This window comes from Neofelis nebulosa, chromosome 17, assembly GCF_028018385.1.
Source record: "Neofelis nebulosa isolate mNeoNeb1 chromosome 17, mNeoNeb1.pri, whole genome shotgun sequence".
In the NCBI taxonomy this organism is placed as follows: Eukaryota; Metazoa; Chordata; class Mammalia; order Carnivora; family Felidae; genus Neofelis; species Neofelis nebulosa.
Window position 1 is genome coordinate 31252356 of NC_080798.1, and position 18033 is coordinate 31270388.

At 35.0% G+C, this 18033-nt stretch overlaps 1 protein-coding gene across 12 annotated transcripts in view; it reads left to right on the plus strand.

Annotated features, from left to right (window-relative positions):
• CHD9 (chromodomain helicase DNA binding protein 9) overlaps positions 1 to 18033 on the plus strand; it is a 237295-nt gene that overhangs the window by 125721 nt on the left and 93541 nt on the right. For 10 of the 12 annotated variants that reach the window (XM_058707433.1, XM_058707437.1, XM_058707432.1 and 7 more), the window contains 2 exons: positions 1114 to 1445; positions 14576 to 14687. In XM_058707433.1, the coding sequence (XP_058563416.1) occupies positions 1114 to 1445; positions 14576 to 14687 (444 nt within the window). Of the gene's footprint in view, positions 1 to 55; positions 328 to 1113; positions 1446 to 14575; positions 14688 to 15389; positions 15448 to 18033 lie in introns of those variants that run through there. The other 2 variants (XM_058707442.1, XM_058707443.1) reach the window with 2 other exon arrangements.

Consider the following 18033-nt stretch of genomic DNA (forward strand, 5'->3'; position numbering starts at 1 on the left):
GGTTCTTTGGGCTAAAAGGCTAATGGGATTGAATAACCTTCCTTATTACTGGCTGCTGCTGCGGGAGTCGTACTGCATCGCCATCTTGAGCTTGTTGCTGTTTTCTCGAGTCTTGGTTATTTGTTATAGCCTGTAGGCCTTAAGGTGGCATTTTAGTGAGCGTTCTAAACCCTCCTTCCTTTCCCAGTGCTGCAGCACTGCTATGAAACCTTTGATGAGGCAGGTATAGAAAAGATATCCAGTGAAGCACACTGGAATCAGCATGAAAATGTGTTTGGAAATTCCTGGTGGTTTTTTCCTTTGCTATAGTCAGAGGCATGTTTACGGGTAAGAACATAACAAAACTGTGATCTAAGTATATGTGGATGAATGCGTGTTTGAAGAGGGTATTCTTTTTTAAATGCTGTTGATCTGCTTCCTGTGATACTGCTAAAATATTAATAATTTTAACGTAAAACTGTAAAACTTGTTTTTTTTTTTCCAGAATTGCTTGAGCAAAATAATTATGATCTAGAGAGAGGAAAAAAAAAATCCACATTTAACTCTTTCACGGAAAAACTAAAACTTTCTCTAATTTTAAGTATGGGAATGTCTGTTTACTAACTAGCTATGTTGCTGCATAGATTGCACATTAAAAAAATGATTTAAATGATTTTGGGTTCTAGTTCTAATTTCTTGTAAAGCAGAGAAGCTTTGTATTTCTAAAAATAATAAACTATAAGGAGTATTCTAAATCAAAATTGCTATTTTAAATTTGTCAATAAATTCCACAGTTCTGGAGTGAAAAGGAAAGAAAAGACTTTTATTTCAAATGTACAGAGTATTTACAGGACAAAATTTGAATCAGCTGACTAATCAAGAATGCTGTGAAAATATCAGTGAATCTACGTTATCCTTCTTTAACCGTTTTTAAAAGCAGTAGTGGATCTTTTTTATATACCAACACTAATTTCTAGATCAGCAAAATGTTATAATTTTACATTTGTTTGTAGCACTCACATGTCGGCTCACGTATTTTACTTCGTTGAGCATAACTTTAAATGTTCAAATATTTATGTTAATCGTTTAGCTGTACTTTGGCATGTTGTGTAAAAAGTATTCTGATTTCTCTAGCCTCCATCTTCCAAGAAGAGTGACGGTTCTGGGACATACACTAAGTTGCAGAATACCCAGGTGAGGATCATGTCTGAGAAGAAACAGAGAAAAAAAGTGGAATCAGAAAGCAAGCAAGAAAAGGCTAATCGGATAATATCAGAGGCCATAGCAAAAGCAAAGGAGCGTGGGGAACGCAATATTCCACGAGTAATGAGTCCTGAGAACTTTCCTAGTGCTTCAGTTGAAGGAAAAGAGGAAAAGAAAGGTAGACGGATGAAATCCAAGCCAAAGGACAAAGAGAGCAAAAAAACAAAAACTTGTTCAAAGTTGAAAGAGAAGACAAAAATTGGGTAAGTTGGTTTCGAAATCAATGTAATTCTTTTGAATTTTTTTGTCAAAGTGCAGTCTGTCTCATCTTTTACTTTTGATTTGCGTGTGATGTATTTTACTCCTACTTTGAAGTTTCAAGTGGTTAGATACTATGTGTACCTTATTTCCTTTTTGAATGAATTGAGTAATTAAGACTTACTGCGTTTTAATCTTCTCTCAACATAGCTTTCTGTACATTAATATTAGTAAAAGAAATTTAAAATAGGAGAACATTGCATACATAGAACAGAAAAAGGAAAACAAAACCAAACCCATTGCTGTGCCAGTTCCAAATTCACTTCCTTAGTAGGAAGTGCACTGAAATATTTTTATCAGGTTTCTTTACCTCTTGGTTGTACTTCATTGGGCACCTTATAGATTGGAAACGTGAAATACAGTATTTTCTCAAAAACCCACAACTTTGGACTAAATGGAATAGCAGGAAAACCAAGACCACGTAAATCAACGATGAGCAGTGTTCAGCTCTCCCTGGTTTACTCCCTCACTTTCTCTCTGATTTACTTTATGTAATAAAGAGGCCAGGTGAGGATTAATGCTCCAAGAGAATTATAAGGACAAGGAATTGCTCTAGGAGGGTACATTAATGCTCAGTGTTTTTATCTGATGACTTATCTAATACATTTTCAAAAATAAAATGTAATAAATGTTAATATATGTATTATACGCAAGTTTTTGCATGCAAGGGTAAAAATAACCCAGGGCCAACAGTTTAGAGTTATTTTTGCAGAAATATTTGGTCATTTTTGAAGGCTTTATGTGAAATTTTAGATAAGGTGTTCAACCTGTTTTTTTTCCACACAAAAGAGTACACAGTAAAGAATTTGTTTATTATGAAAATCTTCATTTGCGTAAGAAATTACTGATACACTGTATAGATACCGAGAACTGACAAAAATTTGGAAGACATTGATTCTCAGCATTTTAAATGCTGTCACCAAACTGAATTATATTGTTATGGCTTGATGCCTTTCCATCCCAACCATTAAATAACATGGGCTCTCTTGCCGTAATAGAGCAGTGATTAATATTTGTGATTTTGCATTTTATTTGCAGACAGCTAAAATGAAATTTGAAAGTTAAATATTTACTCCTTTTATATTTAGTGGTTTGGGCATGAAAGCATCTGATTTTTCCAATATTCTGTCTAGTTTTAAATAGGAAACCCTGTATTTAATCGTTCAATGCATTAAGAGTTAGTATAATTAAAGTTTTTCAGTTTTAACTTAAACAGATACATAGGCAAAGTAGTGTACTATTTGGAAGCGCATTCAAAAAATAATGCACAAACCAAGAGAAACTGGTAAAGAAACTTCAAAAGTTACAGTAACTTTAAATTTAGGAGGGAATAGTATCTTTTAGAGGCAAAAGATACAAGAAGTAAATCTGGTTCAAGAAAAGCAATGTACATAAGGGGACATTAGGAAATAATTATAATAGAGAAACATGGATTTTTGGAAAATGTAATGTGGTAGGGAGTAGTAACATATCACAGTAGAATGCTTGACTTATCCTGGGGTATTTATATTTTTGTTAGAAATAGATTATTAAATGATTTTAATACTGCACAGCATTGATCAATTTAGTAATTGTTTTTAGAGATAGCATTCTTGAGAAAATAGGTGAGAATTGTACTGAAAAGATAAGTACGTGGCAAGACACTGAGGAGTTACTAGAGAAAAACTTGTTGAGAATATAAGAACATCCTTTTGATAGAGGAATTTATAAGTTGCAGCCAAGTAAGTAAAATGGAAGCTTACCTGTTCTAGTCAGCTGAAATATTTTCACTACTGTGCTTTCCAGTAAGCTGCTATTTAAATTTTGAATTTGCCAAGTTTTTAATTTCTGTGTGAAGTCATCATTTAAATAGTTTAGTTGCATAATTTTAATTAACAGTATTTCATGATATATTAAACATTTGCTTGAAAAAGTTTTATTTTTCTATTAGTTTGAGAAAATTAGCTGTTGCTAATATCAAATGATAGATATCAGATGAAGTTGAAGGGAATGTGTGCTGGAGCTTAACCACCAGCGTGTGAAATAGAAACTTTAAGAGTAACTAAATTTGTAAACAGTAAGTTATGGTTGATATATAATCAGAATTGGTGTTTATTTAACCCATGCGTGTCATTGTTTTGCTTCTGCTTGCTTGCTAATGTGCTTGAAACCTTTTTATTATTTCTGCTACTTTTGTCGATGAATTTTTTAACACAAGGAAAAAAGTATCCTTTTCAGAGCACTTTTGTAGAGTCTCATTTAATCTTCACACCTCTGTGAGTTAGGCTAGTGCACAGTGGGCAAATAGTTCTTTGACTTTGGAGCCAGGAACATTTGTACAAATTCCCGTTTTGTCACCTATAAGCAGTGTGACCCTGGACAGATACTGAACTTCTCAAGCTTTAGTTTCCTCTTGTGTGAAAAGGGGATAATGATAGTATTTGCCTCATTGTGTTATTTTGAGAATGAAATAATTTAATAACATTTAAAGCATATGGAGCAGTACCTGGAATTTAATAAATGTTAGCCATTATTGTTTTCTGAAAGCATAAATAGCACGTAGCTATTTAGGGAGAAGGCTGTGGCCATGAGCCACGCCCCTTCTTTCAAGCCTAAACTTTCACTCTCCTGCCTAGATTCTCTATTAAGGCTCTGAGACCAGTTAAATGAGACCAGTTAAAAAAATCGAGCAGAGAGTGCTCAATCTAGTAGCACATATACTTAAAAAAAAATCAAATGGACAAACAAAAGCAGTTGCTAATTTTTAAGAGGGGTAATAGGTTACTAATGGCTGTTTCATATGAGCATGCTTCTTCTGCTTATCAGGGAGCTAGAGTAGCATTTAGGAGGGGTAAATTTTGTTTGAAATATGCCTGGAGTTTGAAAGGTTGCCCACACTATTATGGGGAAGAGTGTGAGTTGAAATGGAAATGGCAGGTGTGAAATAAAGAGTGAGGTAGGGCAGGAAACAACCTTTTTCTATTTTAATGTTCATGATCTTGGCAGTCAGGTTCTAACAAGCTCCCTTTCTTTCATGTAGAATATCAGATTTTTTTTTAGTAATAGTAGGCACATAATAGATGCTCCATGAATGGAATAGAATGAATTTTGTCGAATGGATAAATGAGTGAAAGGTTAAGTATCAAATGGCACCAAATGGATGAATTTGAGTTGTTAAATCAAAAACAGAAATGGCAAACTAGTCCTTCACTGAAACCACAGGAATATAACTAATGGCTTAGTAACAGTAGAAAGTTAAATTATAAAATAAATCCATTCTAAGACTTCAAGTAGAATTTTCTTACGGCTCTATTTGTGATTTGAGATTGTGTGGTAGAATATCACATGATTTGGGGCACCTGGGTGGCTCAGTCAGTTGAGCATCTGACTCTTGATTTCGGCTCAGGTCATGATCTCAGGGTCACGGGATCAAGCCCCATGACAGGCTCTGCCCTGAGCATGGAGCCTGCTTAGGATATTTTCTCTTTCTCTCTCTCTCTCTCTTTCTCTCTCTCTCTCTCTCTCTCTCTCTCTCTTTCTCTCTCTCTCTCTCTCTCTCTCTCTCTGAAATAACTTTTTAAAAAATTTAAAAGGAATATCACATGATTTGATTGAAGCATTTTTAAATTTGTGGTTTGTAGTTTTGACATTTAAATTATGTTTATGTGTTGCCAATTAGGATACTTCTTTATATTACAGATTACAGATTATTGGACTGATATAGGTAGAATGATTTTGATACTTAACAATGTTTGTGGCCCCATAATTTTAATCAGTAGTAGTCCTTCATGATTAAACTTTCTGTCTTCTTTTTTGTGCCGTCCATAGTTATTCTTTCTGTATGCTAGATGTTAGGTGCTAGAAGTAGCCTTTCTCTTTAGTTAAAGCAGAAAACATCTAAATATTCAAGTAGAAATTAAGGATGTCATGTTATAAAGGAAAATGAACATAATTAAATTCTGAAATTATATTGTGCCCTTTTTTGCTATAGTTTGAAATTCCAAGAAGGAAGAGGGAAAATAACATTTATTAATTGCCTAATATCATATATATATATATATATACACACACACACATATATGTATGTATGTGTTTTTTAAACAAAACTAAATGTAAGTTTGTCCATATGCATGTCTATAGAGATGTATTTATATCTAAATAACAAAATATATAGAGGAAAAAATGAACAAACAAAATCCGAGGGAAAAATACAATGAATCATCAGAAATTGAGAATTATCACTTTATAGTCCATGTTATTAATAAAGTGACAAGACCCTGATTGAATTTATTCAAAATAGTAACAATTTGATATGTTTGGATAAAATATAAATGTATTAATTAATTATTTTTAGGCATATGAAACTTTGAAAAATGTATGGTGTACATTTATTATGTATTTTTATTATTAATCATATACCATTAGTAGTCTATAGAAATTCTATAGTTTTTAAACGCCAAGCAGGTAAAATGTTTTTTGTTTTTTTTTTTTAATTTTTTGTTTTTTTTTAACATTTATTTATTTTTGAGACAGAGAGAGACAGAGCATGAACGGGGGAGGGTCAGAGAGAGAGGGAGACACAGAATCTGAAACGGGCTCCAGGCTCTGAGCAGTCAGCACAGAGCCCGATGCGGGGCTCGAACTCACATACCGCGAGATCGTGACCCAAGCCGAAGTCGGCCACTTAACCGACTGAGCCACCCAGGCGCCCCGGTAAAATGTTTTGTTGATTTCACTGTTTAGATCTAAACTTAAACTCAGTGAAAATCTGAAACATTCATCTGCAGAAAGAATTGATACAGTATACATTATTTGTTATCATGAATTTAATGAAGATTTACAGTTCCATTTTTAAGAAGTATACCTTTATGTAAAATGTAAGACCTTACTAAGGTCTGTTCTTACCAAACAATGTGTTGTATGTATTTCATTGAATCTAAGATGTCATTGATTAATAAGACACACCAATAATTTATGTGTAAGAAAGAAAAAAAATATTGCAAGTTAAAACTATGGCATATATTTGATTATTAAATGAATCGATTTCAATAGATGTTAATATGTGGGAATGTATTAGATGTGGGAATCAATAGATGTTAATATGTATCTTAGAACAACTAAAGTAAAGCTTTTGATTTAATGCTCCTACTCTGTCAATGTTTTTTTTAGCATAAACACCATTTTCTTTTTTTTTTAAGTTATTTATTTTGAGAGGCAGAGTGAGTGAGTTCATGTGAGTGGGGAGGGGAGGAGAGAGAGAGAGAGAGAGAGAGAGAGAGAGAGAATTCCAAACAGGCTCCATGCTGTCAGTGCAGAGCTGGACATGGGGGGCTTCATCTCATGAACCATGAGCTCATGACATGAGCCAAAATCATGAGTCCGATGCTTAACCAACTGAGCCACCCAGGCGCCTGCCTTTTCTTTCTTAAAAGCAAAGTATTTTTTAAGAATAAGAAACTATGCTGGTACATATGTGGACTATGATTAATGTTTAGCTAATACTTATATCCTAAGTATATGAAACAATTCAGTGAATTCAATTAAAAAAAAAATCCTTTCTGTCCTTAAACACGAAGTCTTTTATAGTCCCAAGTTAACCAAGAGCATACAATACAATGTTACTTTCACAAATTAAAGGATTAACTAAAATAAAGAATCCTTTTAAAACTTAGTTTTCCCAAAGGAGTTTAAGCTGGAGTCTTGCATTGACCCTAAATTGGAGAAATTTCACCAGATTAAGTGTTTCTTAAAAAAAAAAAGTTTATATTTTATGACTTTAAAAATAGTCACACTGCCTTTCAACATTGTAATGTGAAATAGTATTTTTGCTTCTTTCCTTCACTTATGATGAATTGGATGCATTAATTACAACAAATGGACTAATTGGGGAAGATTCATTGTTTGTCCAATTATTGCAAAGAGAGAATCAGCAGGGGGCAATTACAGATTGACACTGTGTAGAATGCAACTTGTTACCAGCCTCTACTAATAAACATGTGGGCAGGATTCAGATGAGTGCATAAATTACATCTGAAAATCAAATATAGATGTCAAGTATAAACACTGAGGTTTTGTAGTGCCTATACTTATCAAATGAATTAACATTTCAAATTTATACTTAGTTTGAAATTGCCCTTTGCTGTCTGAAACAAGCAATGTTTTGATATTTAGTTCTTTCACTTGCCTGAATATCTGTTGCTGCAATTTGCTAACATTGATAACAGATTCCTTTAATGAAAAATTTTAAAAAAAGCTTGTGAAAAGCCTTTATTATTAATATATTCTGTATTTGGCACTTTACTTTGGTGATATTTCTAAGAATAGCAACCTGTCAGTTTATTTGAAGAATGTGTCTATAATGAAATTTTAGTTTCATTTATAATGAAATCTTATTTTAGAATTCATACAGTAGACTCTGATCCGTGATTGGGTATTTTACTTGTCTGATTTCATTTTATTTTTTCTACTTTTGGATCATCTGATTTCCCTCACATAATATTTATGGGAATCATTTGTTATTATACATGCAGTAGAGATTTCTGGTTGTTTGAAAATCAGATAAATTTTAACCATAATTACAAAATGACAGTAATAGTTTCATATTTCTCTGTATCCATTACACTATGTATGTATATTTATTGATATTAAGTATCTGTTGACTGGTTGAAGTGTAATGTCATTTTATTTTAAAATCAGTAAGATGTGTTCTTAAAAAGTAGACCAGGACTAAAGAGACCTTTATTGTCTTTTACTAAACTTATGACTTGGGCAGTTTATTTCACCTTCTGATGCTGAAGTTTCCCTATTAGTATCATAGACCAGTACCTTATCTATGTCAGAATTTTTCTCAGGATCAACTGAGATATTGTAGGCGAAAGCACTTTGGTATTTTAAGTGCTCTATGAATATACAATAGTTTTATTATCCTGAATACTTGTTCATAGAGTTTTCAATGACAATAACTCTGAACCAGTGGTTCCCAAACCTAGTGGAACATCAGAATCTCTTCAGGAATTTTTTAGAAGTCCGATTGGAGTCCCACTTTATTAGATCAGAATCATAGGGTTGGGACCAACAAATCAGTCATTTTTTTTTTTAACTCTTTATTTTGAACTAATCTCAGACTTGCAGAAATAGGTCAGAGTTCCTTTAGACTCTTCACCCAGCTTCCTCAAAGGTTAACATCTTATATAACCAAAGCACTGTTGTCAAAGAAAACACACACACACACACACACACACACACACACACACACACTGACACGATTCTATTAACTTAGAGACCTCATGTAAATTTTGTCAGTTGTTCTATTTTTTTAGCCAGGAATCTACATTTCATTGTGTTGTCATCCCCCCTTACACCACCTCCAATTCAGGACAGTCCTCAGCCTTTGTCTTTTATGGTGTTTTTGGTTGTAAAGCTTACTAGCCAGTGATTTTGTAGAATGTCTCTCCGTTTGAGTTTGTCTGAGGTTTTCTGATTAGGAGTCTTTATTTTTAACAGACAGCCTTCCAATGAAGGCTGATTCTTGTTTCCAAGAATCAGTGTTCTGTGTAAGTAACCCTAGTTTTTAAATCTTAAAATATATCTATATTTTACTCAGAAATATGTCAGTCAAGCATGACTTAATGTTTTATTTTTTTTTTTTTTTAATTTTTTTTTCAACGTTTTTTATTTATTTTTTGGGACAGAGAGAGACAGAGCATGAACAGGGGAGGGGCAGAGAGAGAGGGAGACACAGAATCGGAAACAGGCTCCAGGCTCCGAGCCATCAGCCCAGAGCCTGACGCGGGGCTCGAACTCACGGACCGCGAGATCGTGACCTGGCTGAAGTCGGACGCTTAACCGACTGCGCCACCCAGGCGCCCCATGACTTAATGTTTTAGAATCAACTTGTCTCCTACCATGGAAATGCACCATTTTTGAACAGAAAGGTCATGTGTAGATATTTAGAACTTTGAAAGGTTTATGTGGAAAACTACTATATTTGAAATATCTGTTACAAAGTTAGGATTTAAAAAAGAGTTTTTCCTGGATTAAGAATGGTTAATGAGTTCATGGAAAAAGATACCTGTACCAGGCCTATAGAACAACATTGGAAGAAAATACAGAATATACAGAAAATAAAATTTAAAAGGCACTGTTTTGTTTTGAAGAATATGTTTCAAGTAGGGGCACCTGAGTGGCTCAGTTTGTTAAGTGTCCAACTTCAGCTCAGGTTATGATCTCACGGTTCGGGGTTCGAGCCCTATGTCATGCTCTGTGCTGAGAGCTCGGAGCCTGGAGCCTGCTTTGGATTCTGTCTCCCTCTCTCTCTGCCCCTCCCCCACTCACAGTCTGTCCCTCTCTGTCTCTCAAAAATGAATAGATGTTAAAAAAAATTTTTTTAACGTTTTTCAAATAATTAATATAATGAAGGCTTATCTAAGTTATTATGGAAAATATTTTTATCTGACTTACCCTTCTCAGCCAAAAAGGGTGGATGTCTAAAGTTGATCTGGTGGCAGTTATTAGTATTTCTTTTCTAGAGATTTAGGCAATACTTATCTATAAACTAATGTTTAAGCAGCCTGGTACACTGTCCTGAGAGAGATTTCATTTCATTACGTTACACCGCCACAAAGGAACAGTGTAACCTCTTCATAGTAATTCATAAATACAAAATATTTAAGTATCTCTGCTTTTGATTTCATTGAATTTTTTACTTTTGGGGTTTGGGTTTTTAAGCAACCTTATAGATTTGAGTTTTTAAGCAACCTGTATCAGAAGATGCATTTCACATAATTCAGTTAGCTTACCCAACATTGAGAAAATGCCTTTTTATGCAATATATTGAAGGGTATTAACAGGCCTTAGTTTGCATTTCATAGGAAATTGTTATTTAAGCAGCTAAAGTGTCCTTTTTACTAGTTTTGGTCTCATCTACAAACTAGTCTGAAATATGCATTTAGGTTTGGAGATGGATAGCAAATGGGGGAGTGCATCAAACATATATTTCTGCTACCTGATTTTACTTAGAGTTATCCCTGACCTTGCCACTGAAGATGGGCTGCTCAACTGCCTTAGGTTGTATTGTGTAACCACAAAGAACAACATGCTCACCCTTTGGAGGAGATTTTTACTGGACGAGGAGGCGCTAGAGGAGACTTCTGGGAAACTAATGATGTCTTGTTTCTTTTTTCTTTCTTAATGTTTGTTTATTTTTAAGAGAGACAGCCTGTGAGCAGGGGAGGGGCAGAGAGAGAGGGAGACACGGAATCTGAAGCAGGCTCCACGGCCTGGAGCCTGATGGGGGGCTCGAACTCACGAACCAGGAGATCATGACCTGAGCTGTAGTCAGATATTTAACTGACTGAACCACCCAGGCGCCCCTAATGTTTATTCATTTTTGAGAGGGAGAGAGAGAGAGAGAGAATGAGAATGAGAATAAGAATGAGAATGAGTGGAGGAGGGGCAGAGAGAGAGGGAGACACAGAATCCGAATCCGAAGCCGGCTCCAGGCTCCACACTGTCAGCACAGACCCCAACACGGGGCTCAAATCCACAAACTGTGAGATCATGACCTGAGCCAAAGTTGGACACAACTGATTGAGCCACCCAGGTGCCCCAATAATGTCTTGTTTCTTGATATAGAAGCTGGTTACACATTTGTGTTCATTTGAGAAAATTCATGAAGCTGTTCTCTTTTGATGCGTGCACTTTTCTGAACTTAACTTTATTATTAGTAGACTATTAGGTTTGGGGAAAGCGGTTGCATTTGGAGCATTTTGAGATTGTGATATCAGTGGGATATCCATGTGGACATGTCTAAGTAACAGCTGGTTTTATGAATAGATTTCATCTCTCAGGGACTGTCGATAGAAAAGAAGGCTGAAGACCCTAATTTGAGAAACAACAAAGTTTACAGGACGGATAGAAAAGGGTTGTCGAGGACTGAATCATGCTGAAAACTAATAGTAAGAATAGATGGAGGAAGAGGAGCCAAGGAAGTTTAGCAAGAACCAGGAGAGTATTGTGTCCCATGGCCAAGGGTATAGAAAAGGAAAAACTGATTCGTTATGCGTTGGTAGTAAAGCGTTAAAAATTCCCTTTGGGTTTGGCATTACAAAGGTCCTTTGTGGCCTCAGACATTAGGAGTTCAAGCTTTGGAATGAGGCCTACTTAATGTTTATCTCTATTCTTACTATAGGTGAGACTTGGAACAAGTTCTTTAACTTCGCTAAGCCTCCATTTCCTTTTATAAGATGCTGGTATTTGCCCCTTGGAATCATACGAACATCAAATGAGAGAATGCGTGTAAAAGTCAGCAGAAGCTGCCTCTGCTAGATAAGTGGAAGCTTTGAAAATGAAAAGTAGTTCCAAGAGTTCAGATAATGGCCGGTTGAGGAATGAAAATGAAACCAACCGTGTAGACAACTTTTTTAGGAAGTGTGGATGAGAGGGAGGAAGAACAGGATCATGTGGTATCTAATCGTAGACATGACCTCAAGGGAGAGTTGTATTTTAGGAGGTAAACCAACATAAGGAAACTGCACCAGACAGGGGAACACATGACCAGTGAAAGTAGTGAGAAGGAATGAAGTACAAACACGGCTAGTTCCTTCTTACTGTTTCAGAATATCTTTTTGGACTTTCTCTGATTTCCTGCTTCCAACATAAGCTGTGTTTGTACCTCTTGTCTGCTTTCTTCACGTCGTCAGAAGAGTGCAGGTGACATACCAAGTCAGAGTCATCCTTCTCCTGTTGAAGGTGGTAATCATGCAGTACAATACAAGAGTAATCTGGGAATAACTCTTCCTAGAATTTTCTTGCCTCACATCTGGGCAGCCAGTCATTGACCCCGTTGCTCTCGCCATCTCTCGCTTTAGTTGTCATTTGCCTGATTGCTCCTTTCCCTGCCTTGCATTTTACTTCTTTGAGTTGCATTGCTCTCTTGTTGGAAATTCCTTTTGCCACCAATTTTATTGAGATATAATTGACATATAGCATTATATTCGTTTAAGGTGTACAACATAATGATTTGGCATATGTACACATTACAAAACTGTTACCACAATTAAGTGTAGCTAATACCCATCCCCTCACTAGTGACAGTTTTTTTCCTCACGATGAGAACTTTTAAGATTCACTCTCTTAGCAGTTTTCAAATAGACAATGCAGTATTGTATTTAACTAGCATCACCATGCTATATTATTAAATCCCTAGAACTTATTGGTGTAAAATTCTCATATCTCCCAATTGGTTTATTATTTGGTTGTTTTTATTTATTCAGAGTATCTCAGAGCCATTTGTTGTCAGTGGTGAACAAGACAGATTTAGATTGTTTCAATTCCCACCCTGTGGAGCTTAAAATCTAGCCTTAAACTAAAATATTAACTCCTTACATGTCATACAAGGATCTTCTGTTCACTCTGTCTAGATGACCATCTCTCCATTTCCTCCTCCCGCACTACTTTGTATATTTCTTTTTTTTTAAGCGTTTATTTTATTTTTGAGAGAGCGCGAGCAAGGAAGGGGTAGAGAGAGAGGGGGACAGAGGATCCAAAGTGGGCTCCGTGCTGACAGCAGACACCAGGGCTTGAACTCAAGAACGCGAGATCATGACCTGAGCCAAAATCAAGAGTCCATGCTTACCCAGCTAAGCCACCCAGGTGCCCCAGTACTTTGTGTATTTCTGACACACCCTTATCTCTGCACATTTCTCTCATTCTTCTGTAATATCACCCCCTACCTGGAATGTACCTTCCCCTTTCTTTCACTAGCAAACCCCCTTTTATCATTAGTTTCCTATCTCAAACTTTACCTTTTCTCTATACCTCCTTTATTCTTCAGTAGACATAAGCACCTCTTCTTTGGTGTTCACATTACATCTGGCACTAACTTCCACTTTTGCCTTTTAACTGTGTTCATATTCTAACAGTGACACTTTAATGTTGGGGACTATGTCCACTTTATCTTCAAATCCTAGAACCTAGGAGCACCTGGCATATAATAATTAGAGGTTAGTTCAGAAATCACTGTATCAGGACTTTGCCAAGAGCTCATATGCATTATCCCACTTAATGCTCAACAACAGTAGAGGTAGCTATTAGAATATCTCTATTTTCCAGGCAAGGAAACTAAGGCTAAAAGAGATCAGGTAATTTGCCAGGTGTCTTACAGATAGGTAAGTGGTGGAATCAGTTTTAAAATTTTTGATGCTATGATTTCAAAGTGTGTGCTTTTAACCTCCAAGTTGCCCCACGTTGTTAAATAATTGTTGAAGAAAATTCTGTTTCTGATATATCACACTTCAAAATATTTTGGGAAGTTTTCTCTGTTTGAAATATGGATATCTAAAATAGAATTTCCCTGATAAGCAATTAGCATGATTTGTGGTTAGTATGGTGCTTTAAAATCATGCCCCCTTATCTGTTGAACGAAAAATAAGGAAATGTGGGAGCTCTATAATTTCTATACCTCTGATCAAGAAAAAAAGTTGAAAACACATTTTCATTTTAAACATTTGTATTTAATGGGTGTGTATAAATATTAATATACACATGTACACATACATATGAGAGAGACAGGCAAACTGTGGAAATATAAAAGAGTTTTTAACTTTTTAGGAACATACAGTACAGCTAAGATAGGCCTTAACATAAATAACATAAATAATGAAAGAGCAATTCATTGTTAAAGTGTTTTAAGTAGGGGAGAAGTGAGGAGTTTGAATTTAGTAAGAGGTAGAAGGGGGGAAAAAACCCTCATTCCAAATCTACAAGATAATAAATAGATTATTTTAATTATTAACTACAGTTCTATCACCTGACATTTTTCCCATGAAAAATGATTTTGAGCCTGAGAAACAAGTGCTAAAACTTGGCTGCCTTTCTATGCTTAGAAGTATGTTAACTGTAATATTGGTTTGTGTTTGTTCCATTAGAATACAGTTCTTGTCTTGAAAATGTCATTATGGATTTCATGATAGTTCTCTTTGGTTGAACATTCATGTGATACAAAATGGAAAAAAGTTTATCATGCCAATCTTAATATGACCAAAAATAGAAAAAGGCAAAAGAGTTCTTACTGTTGGTTCCTTTCCTCTTGAAACAGCAAACTCATTATTACGTTGGGTAAGAAACAAAAAAGAAAGAATGAGTCTTCAGATGAAATATCTGATACAGAGCAGATGCCACGGCACACACTCAAAGAGGAAGACCCTCAAGTGAGTATTACATTTTTTCTGAGAAATGAAGCACTGGTAGAATTATTTAGATAGCATAAAACTGCTTTATGGTTATTTCTACTTTAGTTTAGTAGTAAAACGACATTGTATTACATGGTAGAACTTTAAGACAGCAAAATGTGCTTCTAGCAGTATTGCCATAGAACGTTAGATCTGGGAGGGAACCTACATATCCTCTCTAAACCCTTCATTTTTCAGATAATGAAACCAAAGCCCAGAGAGGTTAAGTAACAGTCCAAAGTCCCTGATGGCTTTTAGTATGGAGAAATATCTAGTGATATTATCCTGTACTTATGGAGTGCTTTTGAGTGAACTTAATGATGGAGATACTGATTTTTAGAATCACATAGAATGATAGAGCAAGTGGATTGAATCGTTCCTAGAGATAATTCCGTTGGTCTGCTTCTGTCAAAGAAAAGATAACCAGTTTTATTAAAAATCCCCTAATGTGGACAAGAATACTGTGCATTTTGCCTTTTTTTTTTTTTTTTTTTTGAATAGGTGGATATTCAAAATAACCTTGTGAAGTTAAAAAGTCTATATGTAGTGAAGGTCATAATAATTCAGGCCACCCTCTGCTCTCTAATAATTAAAGTACAACTCTAGGCCGTATGGGTGGTGGCAGTTGTTGAATTATGGGGCCAGAAAGCCCCTGAATGGCCTTTCTTCTTCCTTATGCAGCTTCTTATCCAATGGGAGAGTAGTGGCTCAAGGCTCCTGGGCTGCTGCAAGAGTTGAGGTAAGGGCAGTGACTGAAGCTCCTAATATTATATGGCCTGGCTTTTTCTTCACATGTTATCCTTAACCTAGGCAAACTTACAGTTAACTTATTCAACATGAGAAAATTCAGTTGAATTTTTGCTAGGATACTGCTGGCCATTTTTCCACTATTGTTATTGCCAAACAACGAAATGGTAGAATAGGTTAACATGCGCATTTCTTCCGTGCTTTTCGCTGTAGGTTGCTGCATTGCGTTAACACAAAAATATAAATGGGGAAGGAAAGAAATATTTTCTGATAAATGATAATAAATCTATATTATTGATATATTTAAGTGTTCCATTATATGAATGATGGAAAGAGCCATGTAGCTTTCACTTACAATGGACTGTCAAGATTTGAAGGCGTGAAAACTAATTTAAGTTTTAGGTTTAGAGTCAGGTGGAATAAAAATCTAAATGTGATATTTAATTTTTTTACCCTTAATCTTCATATAGAGTACTTCAGTAGTCTGACTATGTTTGCAGACTTAATATTTTTAAAAGCGCATACAGTACATTACGTTAGGATTATTATAGGACACAAGTGACATGTTATCGGAATGATGTGTTGTTTAAAAGCCTGTTTCTGACCTCTTATGTAAAGTGTTGTAGTTTGATCTTTTGAAGCCTCTAAGAAGAAAAACCTAGAAAAATATTCAAAAAAAGAATTTGTCACCATTTTAAATTGTCCTTTCAAAACACTATAGAGAAATAAAGCCAGACAAAAGCACGTTAGCCAAAAATGTGCACACCAAATTAGTTTTTGTATTTTTAAAGTAGTAGAGATATTACATGACAAAGAAAGATAATTTGTTGAGAGTGGCACCTCATTTGGCTTGGCCTGATGTGTAGCTGTGTTCTCTAGTGGAATATAATTTATTCCACTGTAATGATTCCAGCTATAATCTTATAGTATCTATAATAATCTTATAATATTCCAGCAATAATCACATAACTCACACTTTTTAATTCATCTTTTAGATGGATAAAGTCTTCATAGGATGAGTATGCAGCTTACGATACGTGCCTCTCGTTATCTTGTGAAGAATTATCTAAATGTGCACTTTTGTTAGTGCAAAGGATTCTTTCAGGCCACTCATTTACAATTCACGAAAGACCTAAATGAGGCATTTCAAAGTACTAATAGATACCTAAGTGACCAGAAAGGAAACTTTAATGCTGAAAACATCAAATGGAATCTTCCAAAAGTATATCGAATTACTCTTAAACTTCACTACCTAGAAGATTTGTGCCCAATGAGACATAACATTGGTAATACATGTTATTGTTGGAATAATAAATGTCACTGTTGGTTTATTAATTTAAGCTATTCTTGAGTATTCAGAGCTATATGATGCCTGCAGTAGAACTCTAAATATTCCTTCAGCCTAGTGTTAGATTAGAGATCCAGAGAATTTTTCCCTCAAGTAATAGTAATTTTTTTTTCAAAATAAGATGTGGGAAAATTTGGGTTTCTAGAAGTTCCTTTTATTACCACTTTTATATGCCACCTTCCTGTCTCCCATATTAGCAACAGTGTTACCTTGAGTTTTGAAAATGTGTATGTCTTCATGGCCAAGAGATGGTACCCATCCTACATGAGTCATGAGGTTACCTACTGTATTTGGCTAACCTAAGTCACCATATTAGTACCTTTCTTTCTCTCAGTATTCCACAACTCGAGAAAGAGGCAGAGGCATGTAAAAGGCCACTGCAATTTTTTGAATGCAGTTTGTCCTCAGCCTGCTGCACTGATTGAGGCATTTTTGTAATGGCTATGGAAATACGAAAGGCCTACCAAATTGAGGATATTCGCGGAAACCAAAAGGAAAATGCATAGGTCATTTTGCTGGTTATAATGTGGGGGGATGTCATGGGAGTTACTAAATATATAAAATGGCATAGAAAAAGGAAGGAAGAAGGGGTAGATTTACCAAATATTGAGCAATAGAAAAGTTGGCTGAGATGCTTCCACCCATGAGATTTTAGGGATGTGGGAAAAAAAAGCAAACCTAGGTTCTTTGAAATTTTCAAGCCAATTTGAGATTTTGATTTTATAGTGGGGAAGATCAAATATTAGCTATGTAGGGAGGTAAGTAAAGCCATGTGTATTATACCTGATTTTAAATCACTTAGATTACTTTAAAATGTAATACTTTTCAAAAGGCTTACTTCTGCTTTTGATAGTGTTTTTTATTTTTTAAGGGAAGCTAGTAAAGTCAGTAAAAAACAGGTTCCTCTTTCATATACATTAAATTATTTGGTAGATTTACTTGATTATTTTGTGTATCTCTTTTAAAATATTTTACATTATTTCATTCTATTTTAAACAGAAGTTTGTGGGTTTTGTGGTAACAATTATTTAATATCTTGTTCTAGTTTTATGTCCCCGATTAATTATTTAACCAGTATACATCTGATGCACTTTTTAGGTTTGAAGCAAAAACTGCAAAAGTATTAACAGTTTAAAGTATGTGTTGCCCAAAGTGTGAAATAGCTAAATAAAACATGTCTTTACTCTTCTCAACAATAGTTTCTAAAGACAGGTAATAAAGGTATTACTA